Source organism: Lepidochelys kempii, chromosome 1 (assembly GCF_965140285.1).
Source record: "Lepidochelys kempii isolate rLepKem1 chromosome 1, rLepKem1.hap1, whole genome shotgun sequence".
Lineage (NCBI taxonomy): Eukaryota > Metazoa > Chordata > Testudines > Cheloniidae > Lepidochelys > Lepidochelys kempii.
The window spans coordinates 133,194,703-133,215,650 of NC_136380.1; the positions used below are offsets into that span (position 1 = coordinate 133,194,703).

The window sequence follows — 20,948 nt, forward strand, 5'->3', positions numbered from 1 at the left end:
GTAGACAAATTATGGAATGAGGAACAGCTAGTATGGAATTTTTATACAAGTCAATTAGATTCTCTGTAGGCAGCACAGCAGAAGCAGGTTTTCAAGAGGGCCTTGAGTGTGGCCAGGTTAGGGGTCTTGCGGATGGACTCGGGACAGTCGTACCATGCATAGGGGACAGTATGAAGGAAGGCCTGGGGATGATTGTGCAAGAAGGAGGCTGGGGAACACCAGAAGAGCAGAAGCTGTTTGGGTTGGGGAGGCATGACACAAAGCATGACAAAGATGGATAAGCAGGGAGGGGGAGGATTTTATATAGAGCTTTGAAGGTGATGACAAGTGTTAAATCTGCTGTAATAGTGGATGGTGAACTAAAGGAGGGATGGATTCAAAGGGGGGAATGACATGATCATGCAAGAACTAGGACTTTAGTGATTGCATTTTGTATGGACTAAAGGGGAGCCAGAGATGATGTGGGATTTTGAGTTGGGATATAAAGAGGACCTGAATGAAAGATTTAGCTTTGAGAATGGAAAGAAAATGGCAGATCTAGGAGTTGAGGAAGAAGTGACAAGATTTGGATACGGTATGTGAGCAGATGAGAGGGAAGAGTCAAAAATTATCCGTAGATTGTAGATGTGAGTGACCAGGGGGATGGTGGTGTGTGTACATAAAAGAGAACGGAAGAAGTTAAGGAAGCCAAGGGCTTGATTTGCAGAAGAGCTGAGCACCTACAACTACCATTGAAGTTAATGGGAGCTGCCAGTACTCAGCAAATCAAACTCTGGTTTTGTTTTTTAAGATTAACAATATCTATAGTTATTACTAGATTTATCTCTTATGTGTTGACGGAAATTGTCAAATACTAACTCCTCTTACTTTATCTGCCTGTCAATCTGAATATTATGAATAGTTTGAGTAAAATTTGACCAGTAACATTTTCTGTAGTCCAGGAGGGGTGCTAGGAATAGCCCATTGACATATACCGTGAATGGTCACCTTACCTGGGCATGTGATACATTCAATCTTTCCTTACTGGTTCTCACACCTCCCTCTCTCTTCCCGGCCACAACTGCTGTGTAATTCTATCAAGCATTGTAAAATGCTTATTTTCTTAAAGGAAATACCTTCTTACAACCCTAGAAATTAGTTAAATTAGACATCTGATTAATTAAATTAGTTCATATTTCCCAGACACAACTAGTTTCACAATATTTTGGTTACCACAGCACGTCAAACATCTTTTGGGTGGAATGTAATGGTGATGGTGGTGGTGATATCAGCTAGCTCATCTGGAAATCTAGATTTTAAAGTGTTTGTCCAAGGCTTTTTTGTGCAAGCATGGTTAACTATATTGGCCAAGCATTGAACAGAGGTGAGGCCGTCAAACTCAAGATCACAGGTACCCTTGGCTTTCACACCAAGGAACACCTCTGTACTACAGTGGCATGGCTACAGCTATGCTTTGGTAATGCCATAGTGTAGACACTTCCTACAGCAATGGAAGGGGTTTTTCCATTGATGTAGGTAAGCCACCTTCCTGAGCAGCAATAGCTAGGTCAATGGAAGAATTCTTTCAACCTAGATGCACCTACACTGGGGATAGGTCAGTGTAATTCCAGCGCTCAGAGGTGAGACATTTTCAGGCCCCTGAGTGCCGTAGCTATGTGAAATAAACTTTTCCGGCCCTAGATTTTAGTGTTGCAGCCTTTTGCTCAGGTAGCCCTCTCTTCCCTTCTTTTCTCCAGCCTAGTCTATGCTTCAAAGTTAAATCAATTTACCTAGGTCGCTACTGCTGCTTGGGGAGGTGGATTACTTACCTTGATGATTAAAAACCTTTCCACTGCTGTAGGAGGTATCTGTGCTATACTGCTGCCAGTGCATAGCTGCTGTAGCACCCGTAGTGTAGACATGTCCTCCCTCTCCCTCATCATAATGCTTATTTCTATGTCGTTACTTTAGCTCTGAATATTTTTTAACAAGCAAATCATTTGTTTGCATTTTAACCACCTCAATGTATTACTAATTACCCAGTTGTTATGTAGTACCAAAAAACACAATGAATGTTTTTTTCTTTTTTATCCTTTAAAAAAAATGAAGTTATTTGTTCTCAATTCTTCTGGCTTTTTGAATTGTTTTTCTTCAGATTGAAGAAGGGAGCAAAGCTGCAGCTGTTGACAAGTTACTGGCTGGAGACGAAATTGTCAGCATCAATGACGTGGGCCTCTCTGGGTTCAGACAAGAGGCGATCTGTCTGGTGAAAGGATCACACAAGACTCTGAAGCTTATAGTGAAAAGGTAAGCTCCTGACGGACAGCCAGAGTGCTGGATGCTGCCTGACTCTGCTTTTCAAAGGAAAGAGGCAGACTAAACCTGTTAAAGAGAAGCAGCAATGATTTGCTGTTTTACTTTATTCTCTGCAGGACTCTTTTTAAGGTGTCAGACATTGTATGTTGTCTTTTTTTCCCAAAGGGGCACAGAATCTCCATGAGATGAAACACTGTGCAGGCATCATATGGAAGGGGTGAAGGTCCCAGGGCTTTGGTGTGCTACAAACAGACTTATTTCACAGCTTCAGTCTCTAATTCAGGAAGAAGGGAAGGGAGATGGCAGGCTTGCCCTCGCATTGTGGCAATAATGACTGTTGGGTGCAATAGTTGCACATGTGAATGTGGTTGGGAGAAATTGGTTTTGTGAGGGGCTGGGCAGGAAATGTTTTTTTCATCCCTCAAGAATTTTTGAGATTTAAAAAAAAAGTATTTTCATCCTGAATCGGGATGAAAAGTCAAAATCTGAAAAAATTTCATGAACCAAAAATCTGGAAAAAAAAAATTGACTCAGTTCAATGGAAATGTTTTAGTGTTAGCCCTTTACATATGTACTATACAATAGCTTACATTTTGAAACAGCTTTTTATGTTGCCCCTTAAAATGGACAAAGATGTTTTGACAATTTCAGGAAAATATTGAAACAAGTTTCAAAATGGGAAATCTATCAGAATTGATTTTTTTCCTGCAAACAGTGTCAGATTTGATGAATCAACCTTTTCTGATGAGAGAAAAAAAAAAACCTTGTCAAAAATACATTGCAAGCTCTTTAGTCGTGTGCATTGCGGATGGTTGTGTTTTAGAAGTGAAAAGTGCATTGGTGTAGCGCCAAAGAGAGTATTGTGGTGATTGGGTGATGCAACACATCAATTTAGGTTGGCTTGAATGTGAATGTTGCCTTAAATGGTGATCTTTCCTTTGTGGTGATAGCTTTGATAGGAAATGAAGATGAACAGCCTTTACTTTTAGATTAAAAGGGGCTTTCTTGTGGGGATGGAAGAAATTAGCAGAGCTGATGAATCTATCACCCAAACAGATTGTGCAATAACTTACAATTCTATGAATAACAGGTTCAGGGAGTTCTACCAAAATTTGTAGAGCACCAGGCCTAATAAATAAAAATAAAAAATTGTCTGGACTACGCTATAAATCATATTGGTCTCCATCAACTTGATCCTGCTCTGGCTACTCTGCTGGAAAAGATTTCTCATTAGAGCAGTGGTTCTCAAACTATGGGTCGGGACCCCAAAGTGGGTTGCAACCCTACTTTAATGGGGGATGCTGGGGCTGGCATTAGACTTGCTGGAGTCTGGAGCCGGAGCCAAAGTCTGAGCCCCACCACTCAGGGCTGAATCCCAAGGGCATCAGCCCTGGGTGGAGGGGCTCAGGTTACGGGCCCCCCACCTCGGGCTGAAACCCTTGGGCTTCTGCTTTGGTCCCCCACCCTGGGCAGTGGTGTTTTGGTTTTGGCCCCCATGTGGGGTGGTTAGGCTCGGGAAGGCTTAGGCTTCAGTCCCCCATCCTGGGGTCTTGTCATAATTTTTCTTGTCAGAAGGGGGTTGTGAGGCAATGAAGTTTGAGAACCCCTGCATTACATTGCATTGCATCAGCCATCTATGTTCTAGATCAGCGGTTCTCAACTGGGGGTTTGTGGCCCCCCGGGGGACCACGAGCCCTTTCAAGGGGGCTGAGGGACACTGCGACCAAGCCCCAGTTGCTGGTCCCCCCTGCGGGCAGCAGTGTATTAACGCCTAGGACGACAAATTTGCAGAGGCGGCAAATTTATTAAAGCAGCCAGAGGCTGCTTCCCCCAGCGCCGGTTCCCGCCCTCCGCCCCTAGCCCCCCCGTATTCCCCTCTCCCTCCCTGTCCCTATTGGTCCCTTTCCCCAAATCCCTGCCCCGGCCCCGCCTCCTCTCCTGGGCGCACCACATTTTCCCCTCTTCCCCTCCTCCTTGACGAAGCTGTTTCGTGCACAAGCACTGGCAGGGAGCGGGGAGAAGCAGGACCCGGCGGCGCGCTCAGGGGCGGAGGCGGAGTCAAAACGGAGGAGAGCTGGGGAGGGGTGGCAATTATTTCAGGGCCTAGGGGCGGCAAAATCTTTAATCCGCCACTGCTTGTGGTGCTGAAGCGAAGGGGCGCAGGGCTGAATCCCAGAGCCCCGAGCCCTGGTGCTTCCTGTAGGGCAGAAGCTCTGAGCCCATGGGCAAAGTTGGGGACATGAAGGGCATTCACAGCCATAGAGCTAGAAACACTATTTTTTTTTAAATTAAAGTTGAAATTATGCAGATATCTATTAATCCTCATTGCATGCTTTCTATCAAGGGTTCAAAATAGTCAGGGTATGGTGTTTTTTATTTTAAACTAAGGCAAAGTTTTCAGACAATGTCTGCTTTCTCTTATCCTATCCTCATCTCTTTTTTGGAGGGATGGCTACACAATCCCTGGACTTGATCACCTGCAAATTGTATTTCACTGCTTTAGTTTAGTAGACACTGACCCACCAAGAGCATCTTTGTATTGTTGACTGTTTTTTTTTGTGTTTGCTTACTATGTATCCTTTTCCTAGAGTGTCAGTTTCTCAGACTATTTTCTGTGTGTGTCAAAATGACTATTTATTTTAAGCAAACAACTAATGTTCTGTGAACACAAGATGGGAGGCCTTTCAGTTCAGCAACCAAGTGCAGTGTTGGGTCACATTTGTCTCTCTTAATAATTATATTGTTCCTAATATCTATGGGAGAGAAATTGGAAGGCTAAAATCTGGATTTACATCAGATTTTTTCCTTTGCTTGTTTGTTGTGTGGTGTCAAAGGGTAACTCTTTCTGTAAGGATTAGAGTGAATCAAGGCAGAAAATAACTTTTTTAAACATTTTCATATAGAGAAACCTTTTTCTAAAATTATATTCTTCTGAAATATAAAATAAGTTCTGTTGATGAAGGTGGGACCAGGCCAGAAAGCATTTGGTCTCTGGCATTTGTGAGCAGTTCACACATCTGAAACTATTCCATCCAAGTCTTATGCTTTCATTCTTCACTTATTTTCCTTATGCAGTAATTCCCAGCATATCTAATGTCTAAGTACTTTGGGACCTAGCAAGCAGTAGGACTTTTACTGTGCATTTTAAAAGTCCAAATCTTGGCTGAGACTTAGATGGAGCCAAGGTTCAAGTGAAAAAGTTTTGCCATGATGTTCAACAGCCTTCATTCACAATCCTAATAAATAACTTTAGTTGTTCTCAGGTCATGGTGTAGTTCTCATTTTGCTACTGTGGGTTAGTAGTGTCGATTAGCTATCATAGAATGATCTGTTCTGCCACTGGTCTTTAAATAATCAAATGTCTGAATGGTTTATAAAAAAGAATGTTGTTGGTATCTAAACAAAACTCTGTTTTGATACAGAATTCTGGCACTAATCTGCAGGCCATCAACATGCTACCCTTGTTTGTTGATTTCTCTTTTGGAAATGCAGCAGGGTTGCGAGCTAGAAGTAGATAAATCAGCTACAAATATTTGACACTGTCGAGCCAGTTCCATAGTACAGTAATGTTTGAAAGTAGTTTACAAACATTGATGATTGAACAAGTGCAATGTTCTTTTGGTCTCGGTTGAATAAGTACCCTGGAGGATACATGTTGCTTAATCAAGTGGGTTTGTTGAAACAAAAAATGTTAATTATGTGCTAGTTATTCAGTGTTATTGTGAATCACTTCTTGTGTTGGTGCCTTTTTTGGAGAACTAGAGAAGAAAATAAAGCACGTATTTCTTACAGGAACTGTTTGATTTCTGTTGGTAAACTTGTACACAGTAGTTGGTGTATACACACATGATTAAAATAGCTCAGTACCATTGGTACTAAATAAGGGAGTGTGTGTGTATCTATATATAATAAAATATGTGTGTGCAATGTTTAAATGTTATTTCCCTAAATTCCATTCTGGTTATGGGTTTATGACACAGGCTGTCGTTCAGTATATGTCAGAGAAGTGGGCTTTTTAATGCTCTGAATAGTTGTTTTCATTATAAAGTGGTGAGATTATTATTATAATAACAATAAACTGTCAAATAACTATAGTTTGTAAATCATATTCTCCCAGTTGGACTCTGGTGTTCTTTATCCCCTGTAGGGGAGGGGAACAATAGTGTGACCTCTAAAACATGCCTAGAAACTTACTTTAGTGCAACTACACCATGTATGTCTCATGTCCTTCAGTATCCATCCTGTATCCCACATCCCCATGCACACAAACATATACATTGTGTAATACCTGGGTATCCATCCCATCCTTTCCCACCTCTCTCAGTTCCCTAGGAACCTGCATCCCCTTCCTCTCCTGACCATGAGTTAGATCCAGGGGTAGGAGCAGAAAGGACATCCCCTCCTTGGCGCTCTTTACACACAGTTGCCACATACTGTCACTCAGGTTAATGGGGGTAAGGATGGGTGAGAAACTTTTTCCTGTTCCTGTGACCACTTTCCCTGCTGATCTCTGATTGGCTCTTGGAGCTATCAATGGAGGGCAGAATATCTGAAGCTGGGGAAAAGGAATCAAAAGCTGACACAGGCATGCCTGCCCTGAAGTGACTTCTGGTGACAGGAGGCTGGGACTGCTGTTTAATTCATCCAGCTGCCCAGACTTTGGCCAGAACTGCAGATAACTGAGACTGGCTTCAAAACCCTAGAGTAGTGCTGGAATGTATGAAGGTGACATTTTTTCCCTTGAAAGTATTGTTTGTGTTTGACTCTTTAAATTGTAAAAATGCAAAATATGCTCAAAATGTTGATCAAGCTTATTTTTCTAAATCATACATGCACCCTGACTGTTAAGATATATCTAAAACAAAATCCTAATGAGGCAAGAGACTAGAGTCTGAAAAGAACAAAATTACATATAATCTGAATTGAATACTCATGAGGAAATTTAGAGTCTTATTTATTTGTATGTCACTTTGTTTACAGAGCCATCCTTTAATTGTGGCATAGCAGTGACGGAGCATGATGGTGTATGACCAGAGGGCCTCTCACATTCCACAATATGCTGTACGGTCTGCATTAGCTAACATTTTAAGATGAGGCACTAAATAAAAACCAGAAGAATATTTTCTGTTACATTCACAAACTCTAGTAGGGGTGCTATTTATTTTTCATTTGCTGATAGGAAATGTGCTTGAAGCCAGTGGTAACCCTTCCATATTGTGTGTGGAATTAAATGTCACCTGAAATCACAGGCCCTTCCATAGCCCTTTGTACAGTTGGAGGTGCTTTCAGAGTTGAGCTCAGTTTTCTGGTTGGTATTAAAAGTGCTGTCATTCTTAAGGGCTCTTCCCCCCATCCCTCTTTCAACTAGAAAATGGAAATTCAATCTAGGACTGCATTCAATGGCGGAGGAGGGGTTTGTATAGAAATAAGCACCTAATAACTGTTTTTTACACACACTAAAATATTTTGCCTGAGGATTGAAGGAACAAAAGGAGTAGAGAATATGCATAGCTATGATATTTTAAGCCGGTATCATCCAAACAGTTACTCCGTGGTATTGTAGAGTATTGCCCTATAAACCAGCTTTATTCACAGAGAGGTAAACATCTGTAGGAGCAAGATATAAGGTCATATTGGCATTAAATTAAACCCATGTTTTCTTGACACTTGGCTCATTCATACGACAGGCAAAAATAAATTACAACAGTTACTCTCTCCCTTGTTGCCCTGTAAGCATTTATTCCCCTGTACTGGAACATATCTGTAGTGTGGATTGACAAAGAAAAGTTATGCTTATTCCTGGCATTTTCAGCCAGGATTCTGGAGTAGCTTAAAAACCAGAGTTTATTATCTACCATCCCATTTTCTCCTTCGACTCTCCGTTCTTCCCAATCCCATTGTTTTCACTTCACAGCCATCCACAGGCTTGCATGCAGCAGTCTTTACTTTAATAGGTAAGCAGGCACTCTCTGGCACCCCAGCCACCCAAATTAATTCGTGAAAAAGTGGTTAGGGTAGGATGTTTATGTATTATCTTGGAGTGTGAATATTTCCTCTTATAAGGGGGTGGCTACAAGAAGCGCATGACACAGGTGAACAGTTCTAGGCTCAGATCCTTCAGACTTGCTGAGCTGTGTTTGAAAGAAGGTTAGTGGAAATGGTTGGGCAAAGGGTGAAGCCACTTATACTTTCCCAGGGACTGGGCCAGTCCTTGGTGTACAGCAAGCAGTGCTAGGGCAGGGTATGCCAGCATCACCATTCAACTGGTGGGGCTAGTGTTGGTGGAGGTTTTAGCTCAACTTGGAGTCAAGGAAGCTTGCATTGGTTGATAACTAGAGAATTATTGATTTAAAACAAAGGTGCTTCCAGGTGTGAATGTATTTCACAGCCATGTTAGGGTGTGTCCACTGGATCTCTCTGACGTAGACAGGGCGATGGGACTGCTGTTGTTTCTTTTCATTTGCTTGGTTGCTGTTGGTTCCTGGTCCTCCTTAATCCTATTACACTGCTATGTCCTATAACATTATGTAGAGGCACTGGTTTTGTTTACAAATTAACATCTAGAGCAAGTATGTTTTCTTTATTATAATTCTAGCATATGTAGACTGTCTTCTGAGAAGGCGGGAAGAGAAGTGTTGGAATCATTAAGGGGAGACATATAACCTGTGTATAATGTATTTGAAAGGAGATTGTCAAGACTAACAATGTCCATTTTTAAATCACAGAAGTTCATGTTAATTAATTGGTGGGAAAAAAGAGGCATTAGAAGAAAAATAACTTCCTTTTGGTGACACATGTATGTTCAAATAACGCACATGTAACGGGCCTCCCCACAGTGTGTTTCTAGTGAGGATTGTTCCCCCATCTGCCTAACCATTGGACTGATCATTTTATTTTCTGAAGAAAAGAGTGGTGGCATTTCAGTAGTCTCCTTCAATGTGAAGGATTCTGTTGAGACACTTAGCACTATTTTCCCACCTCGACTGTCTGGGTTTTTTTTGTTCAGTTGTATTTTTTCAAAGGTGTTTTCTGTTTTTATTTTCTCTGCACTGTTGTTGGCTCCTCACAAGTTTGTTCTGATTGTGGTGCGGCCATTGATGTTCCGTGATAGGTCACCACAGCTGCCCCCTGGTTCCGGTCCAGGCTTTGGGCCTCTGTTTTCAGTGATACATGAATAAAGTCTGCAGGGTGACTGGCTAGCACCACTTCCATGAATAGACCTTGAAGAATTATTATTATTATTATTATTATTATTATTATGCCTAGTTTCCAAGAAGGGATAATGATTTGGTACTTTGAACTTGTTGTGTGCTTTTTGTTTAAAAACATGGTTTGATTGTGGAAACCCTCTCATATGTCATTGATGTTCTAGCTACCGTAGTTAAAAGTGGTGGCTTTTTGATTCCAGCTTCCTAGCTTTTAAAGGTCAAAAGGGACCATTATGATCATTTAGTCTGACGTGTATAACACGGGCCATAGCATTTCAGCAGGTGAACTCCATTAGGGTGGTGTTTTGTGGGGCGCTTTGGGCAATGCACAGAAACTGCTCTCTGGGAAAGGCCTGAGATCAGAAGCATATACTCCTACTCAACAGGAGTCTTGTGGAAAAGACTGTCTCAGCAATTAATTTAATAGGTAGTGTGGGAGCTGTGAAATGATTCTTTTCCTTCTTGTCCAGCTGGTATTTTGCAGCGAGTTGATTAAACCAAAACACAGCAGATGCTTAGAGTTTAAGGCCAAAAGGGGCCACCAGATCATCTAGTCTGAGTGCCTGTAGATCACAGCCCACCAACGCCACCCAGCACCTGCACATTAAACCCAACAACCTAAATTAGACCCAAAGTAGTACAGCCCATGGGAGACTAGACTATTATGTGCCACAAGCAGAAAATAGGAGTGGACCAATGTGCACCAGTCCTCAAGTCCCCCACAATGGCAGGGAAATGATTGAAAATACTCCCAGATAATCCTGGCAAATGACCCGCAATCGCATTCTGCGAAGGAAGACAAAAAGTCTACATGGTCGCTGCCAATCTGACCTAAGGGAAGATTCCTCCCTGACCCCACATATAGCAATCAGATACAGCCTGAACATGTGAGCCGGCACCAGCGAGCCAAGCACCTGAGAGAGAGAATGCTCGGTGCCACCTCAGAACCCTGCCCCGCCCCATTGCATCTCGAGCCATGGCCATTCCTAATGCTTCACAGGAAGGCGATTTAAAAAAAACAACCCAACAAGAAGACACTGGGGGGGAGAGAGATCCTTTCCTGACCCTTGCAGGTGCCTAGCTGAAACCCTGAAGCATGACCTCCTAAGAACATAAAACATAAACCAGAATTGAGCCCCAGGACTGTTGAGCCCCGTCTCCTACCATCATAGGCAACGCTGTCATGCAGTCACACTCATACATTTGTCTTGCACTCTGCTAAAACGAATTAAGTGGGTTCAGTCTGGCCAAAACAAAAAGAGTTCCTATCTGAGGACCTTGAAACCATGTCTAGTACTGAGGAGTGGGCCAGTCAAAAGTGGCCAAGTTAGATAAATAGAACTTTTTAAAAAAAAGATATTTGTTTCCTCCTATTTGAGAGCAAATAAGTTTCCCCAGGTCTTCTTAGAGGGCTCTCTCGTCAAAAACCAAATTTCTATTAAATCAGAATAAGCATTTGATTCTCATCTGTGGTAGATTGATACACATCACTCCTGAGTTGGTATTGATCAGCTGTTTAACAGGGAGCAGCAAAGAAATTGTTTGACAAAACTGCAGGGGGATTCTATGGAGGCAAAATATAATTACCTGAGTCAGACCAGGTTGACATCCTTTCTACCTCCTCCCTCCACCCCCCTCAAAAAACCCTAATGAATATAAGTGACAAATAAGGGGGGAGAGGGAAGCATCTGAAGCAGCCATGTTCCTCATCCATCTACAGAATTACCAACAATACTTAAAATAGTAATATTCCATGTAGGTCTCCCATCTAAATTATAGCCTTGTCCGATATTGTGTTAACTTCTGACAGATAATGAGATCTCAGCACCAGACAGTGTGACTCTATATGCTCATTGGTGAGTCATCTTTAAACTTCCCCCTACCCGCATCCCAGTGAATTTAGATTCTTTCTTTGTAATTTAGCTGCAAAGCCATGTCAGTTTACCTAATGATTGTATACATTCGTGTGTGTGTGCGTGTGTGCGTGCAAGCAAAAGGCTAAAAGTATCTCAAATATTCTCTTATACTGTAGATGTTGAATATGGCTCCTTAGAAAAGGGAGGCAAATTGATCAAGAGACTAAGGCCAACATTTTTCACAAATGGATGCACCTAACACTTTGAAAAATTTTGGCCTTAGTCTCTTGACCAGTTGCGTCCTCTAAGGCAGTGGTTCTCAAAGTCAGTCCGCCGCTTGTTCAGGGAAAGCCCCTGGCGTGCCAGACCGGTTTGTTTACCTGCCGCGTCCGCAGGTTTGGCCGATCGCAGCTCCCACTGGCTGCAGTTCGCCGCTCCAGGCCAATGGGGGCTGCGGGAAGGTCGGCCAGCACGTCCCTTGGCCTGCGCCACTTCCCACAGCCCCCATTGGCCTGGATCGGCAAACCGCGGCCAGTGGGAGCTGCGATCGGCCCAACCTGCGGACGCAGCAGGTAAACACACTGGTCCGGCGTGCCAGGGGCTTTCCCTGAACAAGCAGCGGACCGGCTTTGAGAACCACTGCTCTAAGGTCCATATTAAGACTGGTCAAAATATGGTAACTTTTTAATATTGAATCTGTGGGGAGAGGAACAATTTTTTAATTAATTCAAGTTTTATATAAAATGTTGGGTGGTATTTTTTTCTGTTTCCCTGCCTTCCTTTTTCCTCCCATCAGCCCTCTTTTATTTTTTCCATTAAGTGTGTGCACAGGGAGGAAATGAAAAAACAACTCCCCAACATTTTTTTGGAACAGCTTTGGCTGAAAATTTTTTCTTGAAAGTTTTCCATTTTCTTAAAGGCCATGTTTTAAATGAAAAATTTTTTTTTTTGACTAGCTCTAGTTCATGTATAGCAATGAAATACATTGACTTGATTTTTCAAAGATTTTGAGTCCTAAAACCTCCCACGGACTTCAGATGTTCAGTTTCTTTCCTCAGGCCACTTATTTTGTTGCCTAAAGATGGATCTAGGAGCCTAAGTTTGGGACCTCCATTTTTGAGAACTTCAGTTAGATTTTGTGAAATTTCAAGCCATTTTGAAGCTAACAAATTTATTGTATTCCTATTGTAAATATGCCTCTTTCCTTATTTTTCTCAAGTAAAAGCACTGATTTTGAAACCTTTATGTAAAACATTTCTTCATAAAACTGGAGGAAGTGACATACCGGACTTGATGGAACTGGAAAAACGTATCCATTAATGATAGAGTAAGTAGCTTTCTTTTCAGGTGTAAGATTTTCTGTACATCTGGAGTGAATGCTTTTGGGCATGTTCTGTTTTCCACTGTTAATTGACTGGAGTAGCTTCCATGCACTTGTATGTTCACTATATACACTAATCTGGAACTTGTTGGCATGTGTACATGCATTCAGGCATGAACCAATACATTTCTTTCATCTTAAAAACACATTATAGTGAATGACAATTTATGTGAGGTGTTATTCTGAAGATTAAATGACAGCGTATGCTGAAACATGAATCTTTCAAATATTTCCCTGGAGAGCAGACTGCCATGTGGATGACAGAAACTTCATAATAAGGGAGGTGATATTAATAGTAACAATTTGGAGCTTAGGTATTGCAGTTCTAATTTGAAGTGCTTTGCAACTATTGAGCTTTTCAACACCCTCTGAGCTACACAAATTCCATATCCATTTTCAAGGTGGGTGAACTTAGGCACAGAAAGCTAAAGAATGACTCAGTGACAGAGTTGCGATAAGTACCCTGTAGTTCTGGTTCCCTACAGATACATTACACCTCAGTTAGCTCCTAAATGGCAAATACCTGAATACTGGAACTGAAGCACTCTTCCTTCACTGAATGCATCCGATGAAGTGAGCTGTAGCTCACGAAAGCTTTTGCTCAGATAAATTGGTTAGTCTCTAAGGTGCCACAAGTACTCCTTTTCTTCTTCCTTCACTAGCTCACCTGTGTAGTGCTGTCGGTAGGCCATTGCTCAAGCTGGTTTGGAAATGCTTTACATCTGCATGGAGACAGCCAGAATTTGGAATGCAGTTGATAATGAAATACAGTTCATTTGGGGCAGCTATAAACCAACAAACCCATTGTGCCAGCCACTCCAGACACCCAATACACCCACTGTCTCTCTCGTGCAATTATAAACAAGCAGACAAACGAATCAAGTTATTTGTCTGACAGGCTGGGAGGGACGAAAGCGAGGGAGATTTTGTTTTGAAATACTTGGGAGGTTCTCTAATATTTTGATCAGGAGAGCTGTCTAAGTGGCTAGATACATAGCTTTTGGTAAAGGCCTAAAAACAATGTCAGAACTGTATCAATTAAATGCTTCCATGCTGGCTTTTTCAACTAATGAAAGGAATCTTTTTTTGCAGACATCTTAAAAATCTAGTCACTTCATATATATATTTTTAATGTATTGATTTTCAATTGTTTGACAAATTCTCTCCCCCCTCCCCCATTTTTTAAAGATTATAATCTTAAAAAAAAACTCAGGAAAAATGTTAGAATAACCACCATTTTACTTTGGTTGTTTTCAGACTGGATGTTTCAGGGTATAATCTTTAGACACAGCGGTTAGGAAGAAATTTTCACGCAAGGCAAATTATTGTGTAACGGCCCACATCATGGTTTCTTGTGCCCTTCCTCTGCAATGTTTGATATTGATTGCTGTCAGAGGCAGAATACTGGGATTTGAGAGGCCTGAATTCTGTTCCTGGCTCAGTCACTAAGACACAGACCTGCTGTGTGTCTTTGGGGAAGTCACTTCATCTCTCTGCCTGTTTTCTTTCCCATCCTTTGTCTATTTAGAGTGGAAACTCTTTACAACAGGGTATGTGTCTGTCCTGTGCCTAGTACAGCAAAGTCCTGATCCTTGTTGGGACCTCTGGGCACTACCCTAATACAGAAAATAAATAGCAATACTTTGAAATACCAGATGCAATTATGTGTTTTACTTTTTTTGTCTTGTTACATGCCTCAGTATTTTAGGGTTAATATTTAGTTTTCTAAGAATGCTGCACCACAGCAGAGTTTGTACTAATACAATGACGGTTCACATACGTTCTCTTATTTTGTCTAACTCTATTTTGACACACACAAAAATAATAAAAAGAGAATATTTGTTCTTTATTTCCCCCCAAAAGGTTAGTGAAGTCTGAGTAGATCTACACTGCCCAGAAAATCCCCTGGTGCCAAAATTTGGAGCCCAGCTCAATTGGGGAGTGTAGATGTTCCTGCTCGGGCTGGAACCAGGGCTCTGAAACATGGCGAGGGGTGAGGGTCTCAGAGCCCAGGCGCCAACCCAAGCAGGAACATCTGTACTTGCTGTTTTTAGTTCTGCAGCCCAAGCACCACAAGCCCAGGTCAGTTGACCAGGGCTGTGGGACGTGATGCCGCGGGTTTTTCTTTGCCATGTAGACATACCCTTTTTTTCTCTCTTTCCTCATTATACTGTGTCACTACCTTCTTTGGACTTGTAATGCAACATTTGCAACCTTTGTTTTCGATACAAGCAAAATTAGTTGTGAGTAGAGCTGGAGGAAAAGTGGTAAATAGGTTTTGAGAGACATGGAGAAGAAATGGAAAGTGCAAATTTTGAGGGCTTTGCTGCTCCCTCTTCTGCCCCCCCTCCTTTTTCCTTTATTCATTTAGCCACTGAAGAGGGAGGGAAAAAGGAAAAGAGGCAGGAAAACCAAAACATGAAAAACAATTTTTTCACTTTTGGAAAAAAAATTGGAAACTTTCAACCCCCCCCCATATGTTCATTTTTGAAATAGACCCTGAATTTTTTTAAAAATCTCAAACCAATTTTTTTGACTAGCTCTAATAGTGAAGTTAAAACAAATAAAACACAAATTTTGTGTGACCTCCTAAAATCATCCCAAACTAGGTAACTGTAACTTTTATTTGCAACTTATATTGTGACTCCCAGAAATACTGTAGCAGTTTATGTAAAGATATATCTGTACAGCAAGCAGAGCTTTGCACTGTTGTATGCTAGCACAGTTCAAAACTTTCCTTGCTCACCCTTGTTGTTTTTACTAATACAGCTATGTGAGTGGCTAGCCATCTTTGTTGCTGGAGTTGGGACAATTTTCCACTGTAGATGAGTGCTGAAATCTTACAAAACATCAGAGCCAGTTTATCTGCACTGAGATTAAAAATAAATATTACATTTATATACAATGACAGTTTCTAAACACTCAGTTAAAAGTAATACTTTCACAGCATAGAAAAATGAAACTATTCCTTTCTAATAGATGATTGGGAAATAATTCCAGTCCCCCGCATGCTATGCTGTTGCAAATGGAGGTTATTTTAATCCCACCAATATTTTCTACCTAATATGAAAAGTCATTGTTGACTCCAGAAGAGAGTAGCATTGTGAGTTTGGCGGAGGGGAACAAAACAAAACACAGCAGCTATTCATTTACAATACTATTTTAAAATAGTACTCGCTGATGATGTTGTCTCAAGAGTATTTGTTTAAATTTGCATTACTGAACTCCTTGTTTTGAAGATAAAACCTTTGTGTTTCCCATTATCTGGGGAATGTTTGGGATCCTTGTTTTCACAAGGTCCATAAATGTTGCAGCCATATCGTCTCTGGCAGTGATCTCTTAAACTATTCAGGGCGAGGCCAGGTTACTCCTTAGATGTCACACTCCAATCGAGAAAAACCCACTTCTTCAGATGCATACCCACGAAAAGCTTATGCCCAAATAAATCTGTTCCTCTTTAAGGTGCCACCAGACTCCTCATTGTTTTGTGGATACAAACTGACACGGCTACCCCTCTGATTCTTGACTCTGATCCAGGGTATTGCTGGAAATGGTGCTCCTAATTCAGTTGGTGGGGACTCTTCTCTGAGGTCAGAATACTATTGTTATTATGACATTGTCACTTCTTAGTTTACCCATGTCAATGAGGACTTATCTACTCTGGAAAAATACATCGTGTCAGAAAATGTATTAACCAATATGTTTTAACTAATGTTATGTTAAACACAACAAAGCCTGCATGGATATGTGTTAACTAACCTCAGCTTAACCTCTACTGATTTTTGTAATGTATACAAATCCTGAGCATGCGAGCAAGTACAATTTTACAACCCTGCCCTCCTGCTTGCTTGGCATGTATCATGACTAAATAAATAAATAAATAAACAACCGCCAGGAGGCTTCAAGATACCCCTGCCCAATTTGCACTGACTTACCATTGCATAAAAAACACTGTGATTTACATGATCATTTAACTGGAGCTTTGATCTTTCATATAAGCTGTAAAACAGAGACCCTGTCATTAAAGATCCTGTAACCCATTTTGTAAGGGAAGTATTTATCCTGATGTCCTGGTTAAGTTCCAGTTTAGATATTGCATTCTGCTTACCTAAAATCCACATGAAAGGAGGCATTCTGCTCCCCTGTATGGTGCAAGGAACCAGGCAAGTATTCCCCTTGCTGAAGGCACTGGGCTGGAAAGGCATAGGCTCTCCTGGAAGCCTGTTGTAGGCGGCAGGCCAGGAGTGGAGATGCGGACAAGCGGTTTTGGGCCCATAACATGAGCCACTGTGGCCATTCTAGCTTGCGATGTAAGCCAAAGGTAGCATTGGGGAGGCTTCTGTAACTCAGCATATTTCAGGGATGCTGAGCTATGCTGGGTGCCATTTTGGCCCTTATAGAACCCAGAATCCAGAAGGCAAAGGGTGTGTTGAGGCCAGCTTTGCCCACTTTACACCTGGGTAACACCTTCTGTGCTGGTGCTGAATCGAACCTGACGTTTCAGCTGGATGTGTTGCACTTCCTGCTAGTGTACAGTGGTGAGGTGTGTGCTATTAAACAGATGCCATGTTCCACCCCAGGCAGAGATGCATTTTAGTGCTGAGTGAAGCAGTTTTAGTATCTATTATTAAGGGCTAGATTGTACCGCACCTTACTCATGTGAATGCTCCCAGTACCTTTTCAGGGAATGGTTGTGTAAGAAAGGATTACTTGGTTTTCTCTTGGGATACCTCAGGAGGAAAAGCACTGTAAACAAACAAGTAGTAGTTATCCTTAAATACATAATGTGATGCTCATGCTTTTTTCACTGTGCGAAAAGAATGGCATGCAGCATCTTATGCTATAGAGCTTGTGAATGGGGGCACTCACCTCCTGAATGCCTCCCAGCATATGGGTGAGGTACTGCACTTTTCCCCACTCCTGGTGCCCTCTGTAGCTTACAACCTTGCTAGGCAGATCTACGGGCTCAACCCTCTTGCCAAGTCAATATCTACCCCTTCCAGGGTAGCAAAAAAGTCCAACAAAATTGTCTACCCTCTCCAAAGTCTTCAGCCCTGTTTCTGGGCCTGTTAAATTCAGCCCTTTCCTTGGGCTTCTAAAGGAGCCTTGTCCTCTTCTCAGTGGGGGAACCCAGGCCCACCCACTACTCCAGGTTTCAACCCAGGGACCCTATAAACAGCAACCATGTACGACTTCCTTTGATTGATTGCTGCTATTTCGTTCTGTGGGCCACTTCCCACTTGGTCTCATTCCATTAGAGTTAGAGTTCTCAGATCCTCTCTCTCCCAGGTCCAGTAAATGAAGCCAGTCGATCTATGGCCAGTGAGGAGTCTCCTTCTTCGCCCCTCTGGTCACAGCCAGGAACTCACCTGTGGAGGCCTTGCAGCTCCTTCTGTCTGAGCCTGCTGGGCTCTGATTGCCTGCTACCACAAGGCTTCTGTAGGCAGGCCTGGATGACCCACTTTCACAGCTCCTTCCTGGGGTGGGGTGTGGTAAGACCATGAGGCCTTCAGTAGGGGGCCACGAAGGGCCTGGTGTATCCCATCACATTACTATTTAATGTCACTTATAGTTACTCAAAAATGGAGAAAATGTATTTATATATTTTGTTTTTAAAAAAATGTGCAGATTCCAGAATCAATGTGAGTCATTCAGATGTATCCATCTGTCTCACTGAGACAGATCTCGGATGGAATATGAAAGTTTTATCATAGATTGTGAGTTTGCAGACGGGAGGATTGATGGCTGAATGCCTCCTTGCATAAAATAGATAATCTCTTTACAAATTAAGTTACTTTTTTCCCCCCTTCTAGCCTGCCCAGCTGGGCTGAGATGTAGGGAAAAGTGAATCTTTGCTTCCCTTATAAGAAAACATTTAGGGTGAAATCCTGCCTCACTGAAGTCAATGGCAAAACTTGCATTGACTTGGATGGGGTTAGGATTTCACCTTTAGTTGCTGGATAATGCTTTGTCTATACAGTATTGATCACAAAATGGAAGGCACCCAAACAATTTTTAGCTATCCTAAATTAATTAATTAAGAATTAATATCCTGGGGACAATACAGCTACAACTGCACTGTCCACAATAATAGATACTCTGTGTGTGTGTGTGTGTGTGTGTTTGCTGTCTTCTCCTCTACCAGAATTTTGAGGTTCTGTGCACATATCTAATAACTAAAATTCTATCAGCAGCTTATTAAGGACCAAGTCACTGTTTCAGTGTAGCTGTTTTAAGACCTCTGTCTTGCTACAAGTATCAATATGTTGTGATTGGCTTTTTCAGTTACAGTAGTAACGGGTATGTAGAAAAATATTTTAGGTTTTTTTCCCCCTTTTCTTTTTTCCCCTCCTTTCCATTTAGGGACGTTGGGGGGGGGGGGGACGAGGGGGAGAATGAAACACATGGCCAGGATTTTATTTTTTCCTTTTCAAATAGCAAGTTGGTTCTTTTTTTAGAAAACTTTTCAGATGTCACTTCCTTTTTGATAAGACATTTGAAGCTGGAATACAGAAAAACAGGAACTCTTAGACTAGGCTGCTTGGAAAATACTTGCTATTGCATTTGCTGCTTCTGGAAAGATACACAGTAACTTCTTTAACTGGCTTATTCTAAGAAACTAGCAACACTTTTATTTGAATAATTAATTAGATGGGAAGGTGGCTGGGTATTCAGTCCCCTGGGAGCTGAGACAAAAACAAAAACACCCACAACCGTCTTTATGAAGAGTTGGAGCAATTGTGTGTAGCATTGGCATTTAGTGGAGCATGCTAGAAATTTTGGTATAAGGTCATTGGGCCAAGATTTCCAGAAATGACAGTGTGATTTTTTTTTTAGATGCCTCAGTTTTTGAAATCTCTTAAAGGGCCCTGAGAGTCAAAAAGTGCTGAGCATTCATGCTATAAAAATTGAAGACCTTTTCAGGGGTCTCAAGTTGGGTGCTCAAAAATTGGGGCACTCAGTCACTAGTCACTTTTGAAAATTTTGGTCTAACTAAATGTCTGAGAGCTTCTTTTAAGTAAACAAAGGAGCTTGATAATAGTAGGTGCATTTTATTCAGAAAGACTGCAAGTCCTATTTTCTGCATGATACTAGTAGTCCTTTGCTGCTAGCGCTCTCTGGTGGACATTATTTTCATTGACCAAGTGAAGATGTCTTTTAAAAGTGGAAGCATAATATATTTCTACTTACAGACAGAAAGAGATTTGTGTATCAAACATCCACAGATGTGCATGCATCTGGTTAAGATAAACAGCCCACTACAGAAAGGATGTGCACAAATTGGAGAGAGTCCAATGGAGGGCAACAAAAATGATTGAGGGTCTGGGGCACATGACTTATGAGGAGTCTGCAGAAGAGAAGAGTGAGGGGGGATTTAATAGCAACTTTCAACTACCTGAAGGGGGGTTCCAAAGAGGATGGAGCTCAGCTGTTCTGAGTGGTGGCAGATGACAGAACAAGGGGCAATGGTCTCTGTCATAAATATAAAGGGAAGGGTAAACCCCTTTGAAATCCCTCCTGGCCAGGGGAAAGCTCCTCTCACTTGTAAAGGGTTAAGAAGCTAAAGGTAACCTCGCTGGCACCTGACCAAAATGACCAATGAGGAGACAAGATACTTTCAAAAACTGGGAGGAGGGAGAGAAACAAAGGGTCTGTGGGTCTGTCTATAGTCTGTCTTTGTCGGGGATGGACCAGGAATGGAGTCTTAGAACTTTTAGTAAGTAATCTAGCTAGGTACGTGTTAGATTATGATTTCTTTAAATGGCTGAGAAAAGAACTGTGCTGAATAGAATAACTATTTCTGTCTGTGTATCTTTTTTGTAACTTAAGGTTTTGCCTAGAGGGGTTCTCTATGTTTTTGAGTCTAATTACCCTGTAAGGTATCTACCATCCTGATTTTACAGGGGGGATTTCTTTATTTCTATTTACTACTATTTTTATTAAAAGTCTTCTTGTAAGAAAACTGAATGCTTTTTCATTGTTCTCAGATCCAAGGGTTTGGGTCTGTGGTCACCTATGCAAATTGGTGAGGCTTTTTATCCAACATTTCCCAGAAAAGGGGGGGTGCAAGTGTTGGGAGGATTGTTCATTGTTCTTAAAATCCAAGGGTCTGGGTCTGTAGTCACCTAGGCAAATTGGTGAGGCTTTTTACCAAACCTTGTCCAGGAAGTGGGGTGCAAGGTTTTGGGAAGTATTTTGGGGGGAAAG

The 20,948-nt window shown here is 41.7% G+C and overlaps 1 protein-coding gene across 7 annotated transcripts in view; it reads left to right on the forward strand.

Annotated features, from left to right (window-relative positions):
• SHROOM2 (shroom family member 2) overlaps positions 1–20,948 on the forward strand; it is a 190,470-nt gene that overhangs the window by 73,566 nt on the left and 95,956 nt on the right. For 6 of the 7 annotated variants that reach the window (XM_073354553.2, XM_073354580.2, XM_073354589.2 and 3 more), the window contains exon 2: positions 2,135–2,286. The exons of the other annotated variant lie outside the window; for it this stretch is intronic. In XM_073354553.2, coding sequence (XP_073210654.2) covers positions 2,135–2,286 — 152 coding nt within the window. The remainder of the gene's footprint in view (positions 1–2,134; positions 2,287–20,948) is intronic. 7 annotated transcript variants of the gene reach the window in all.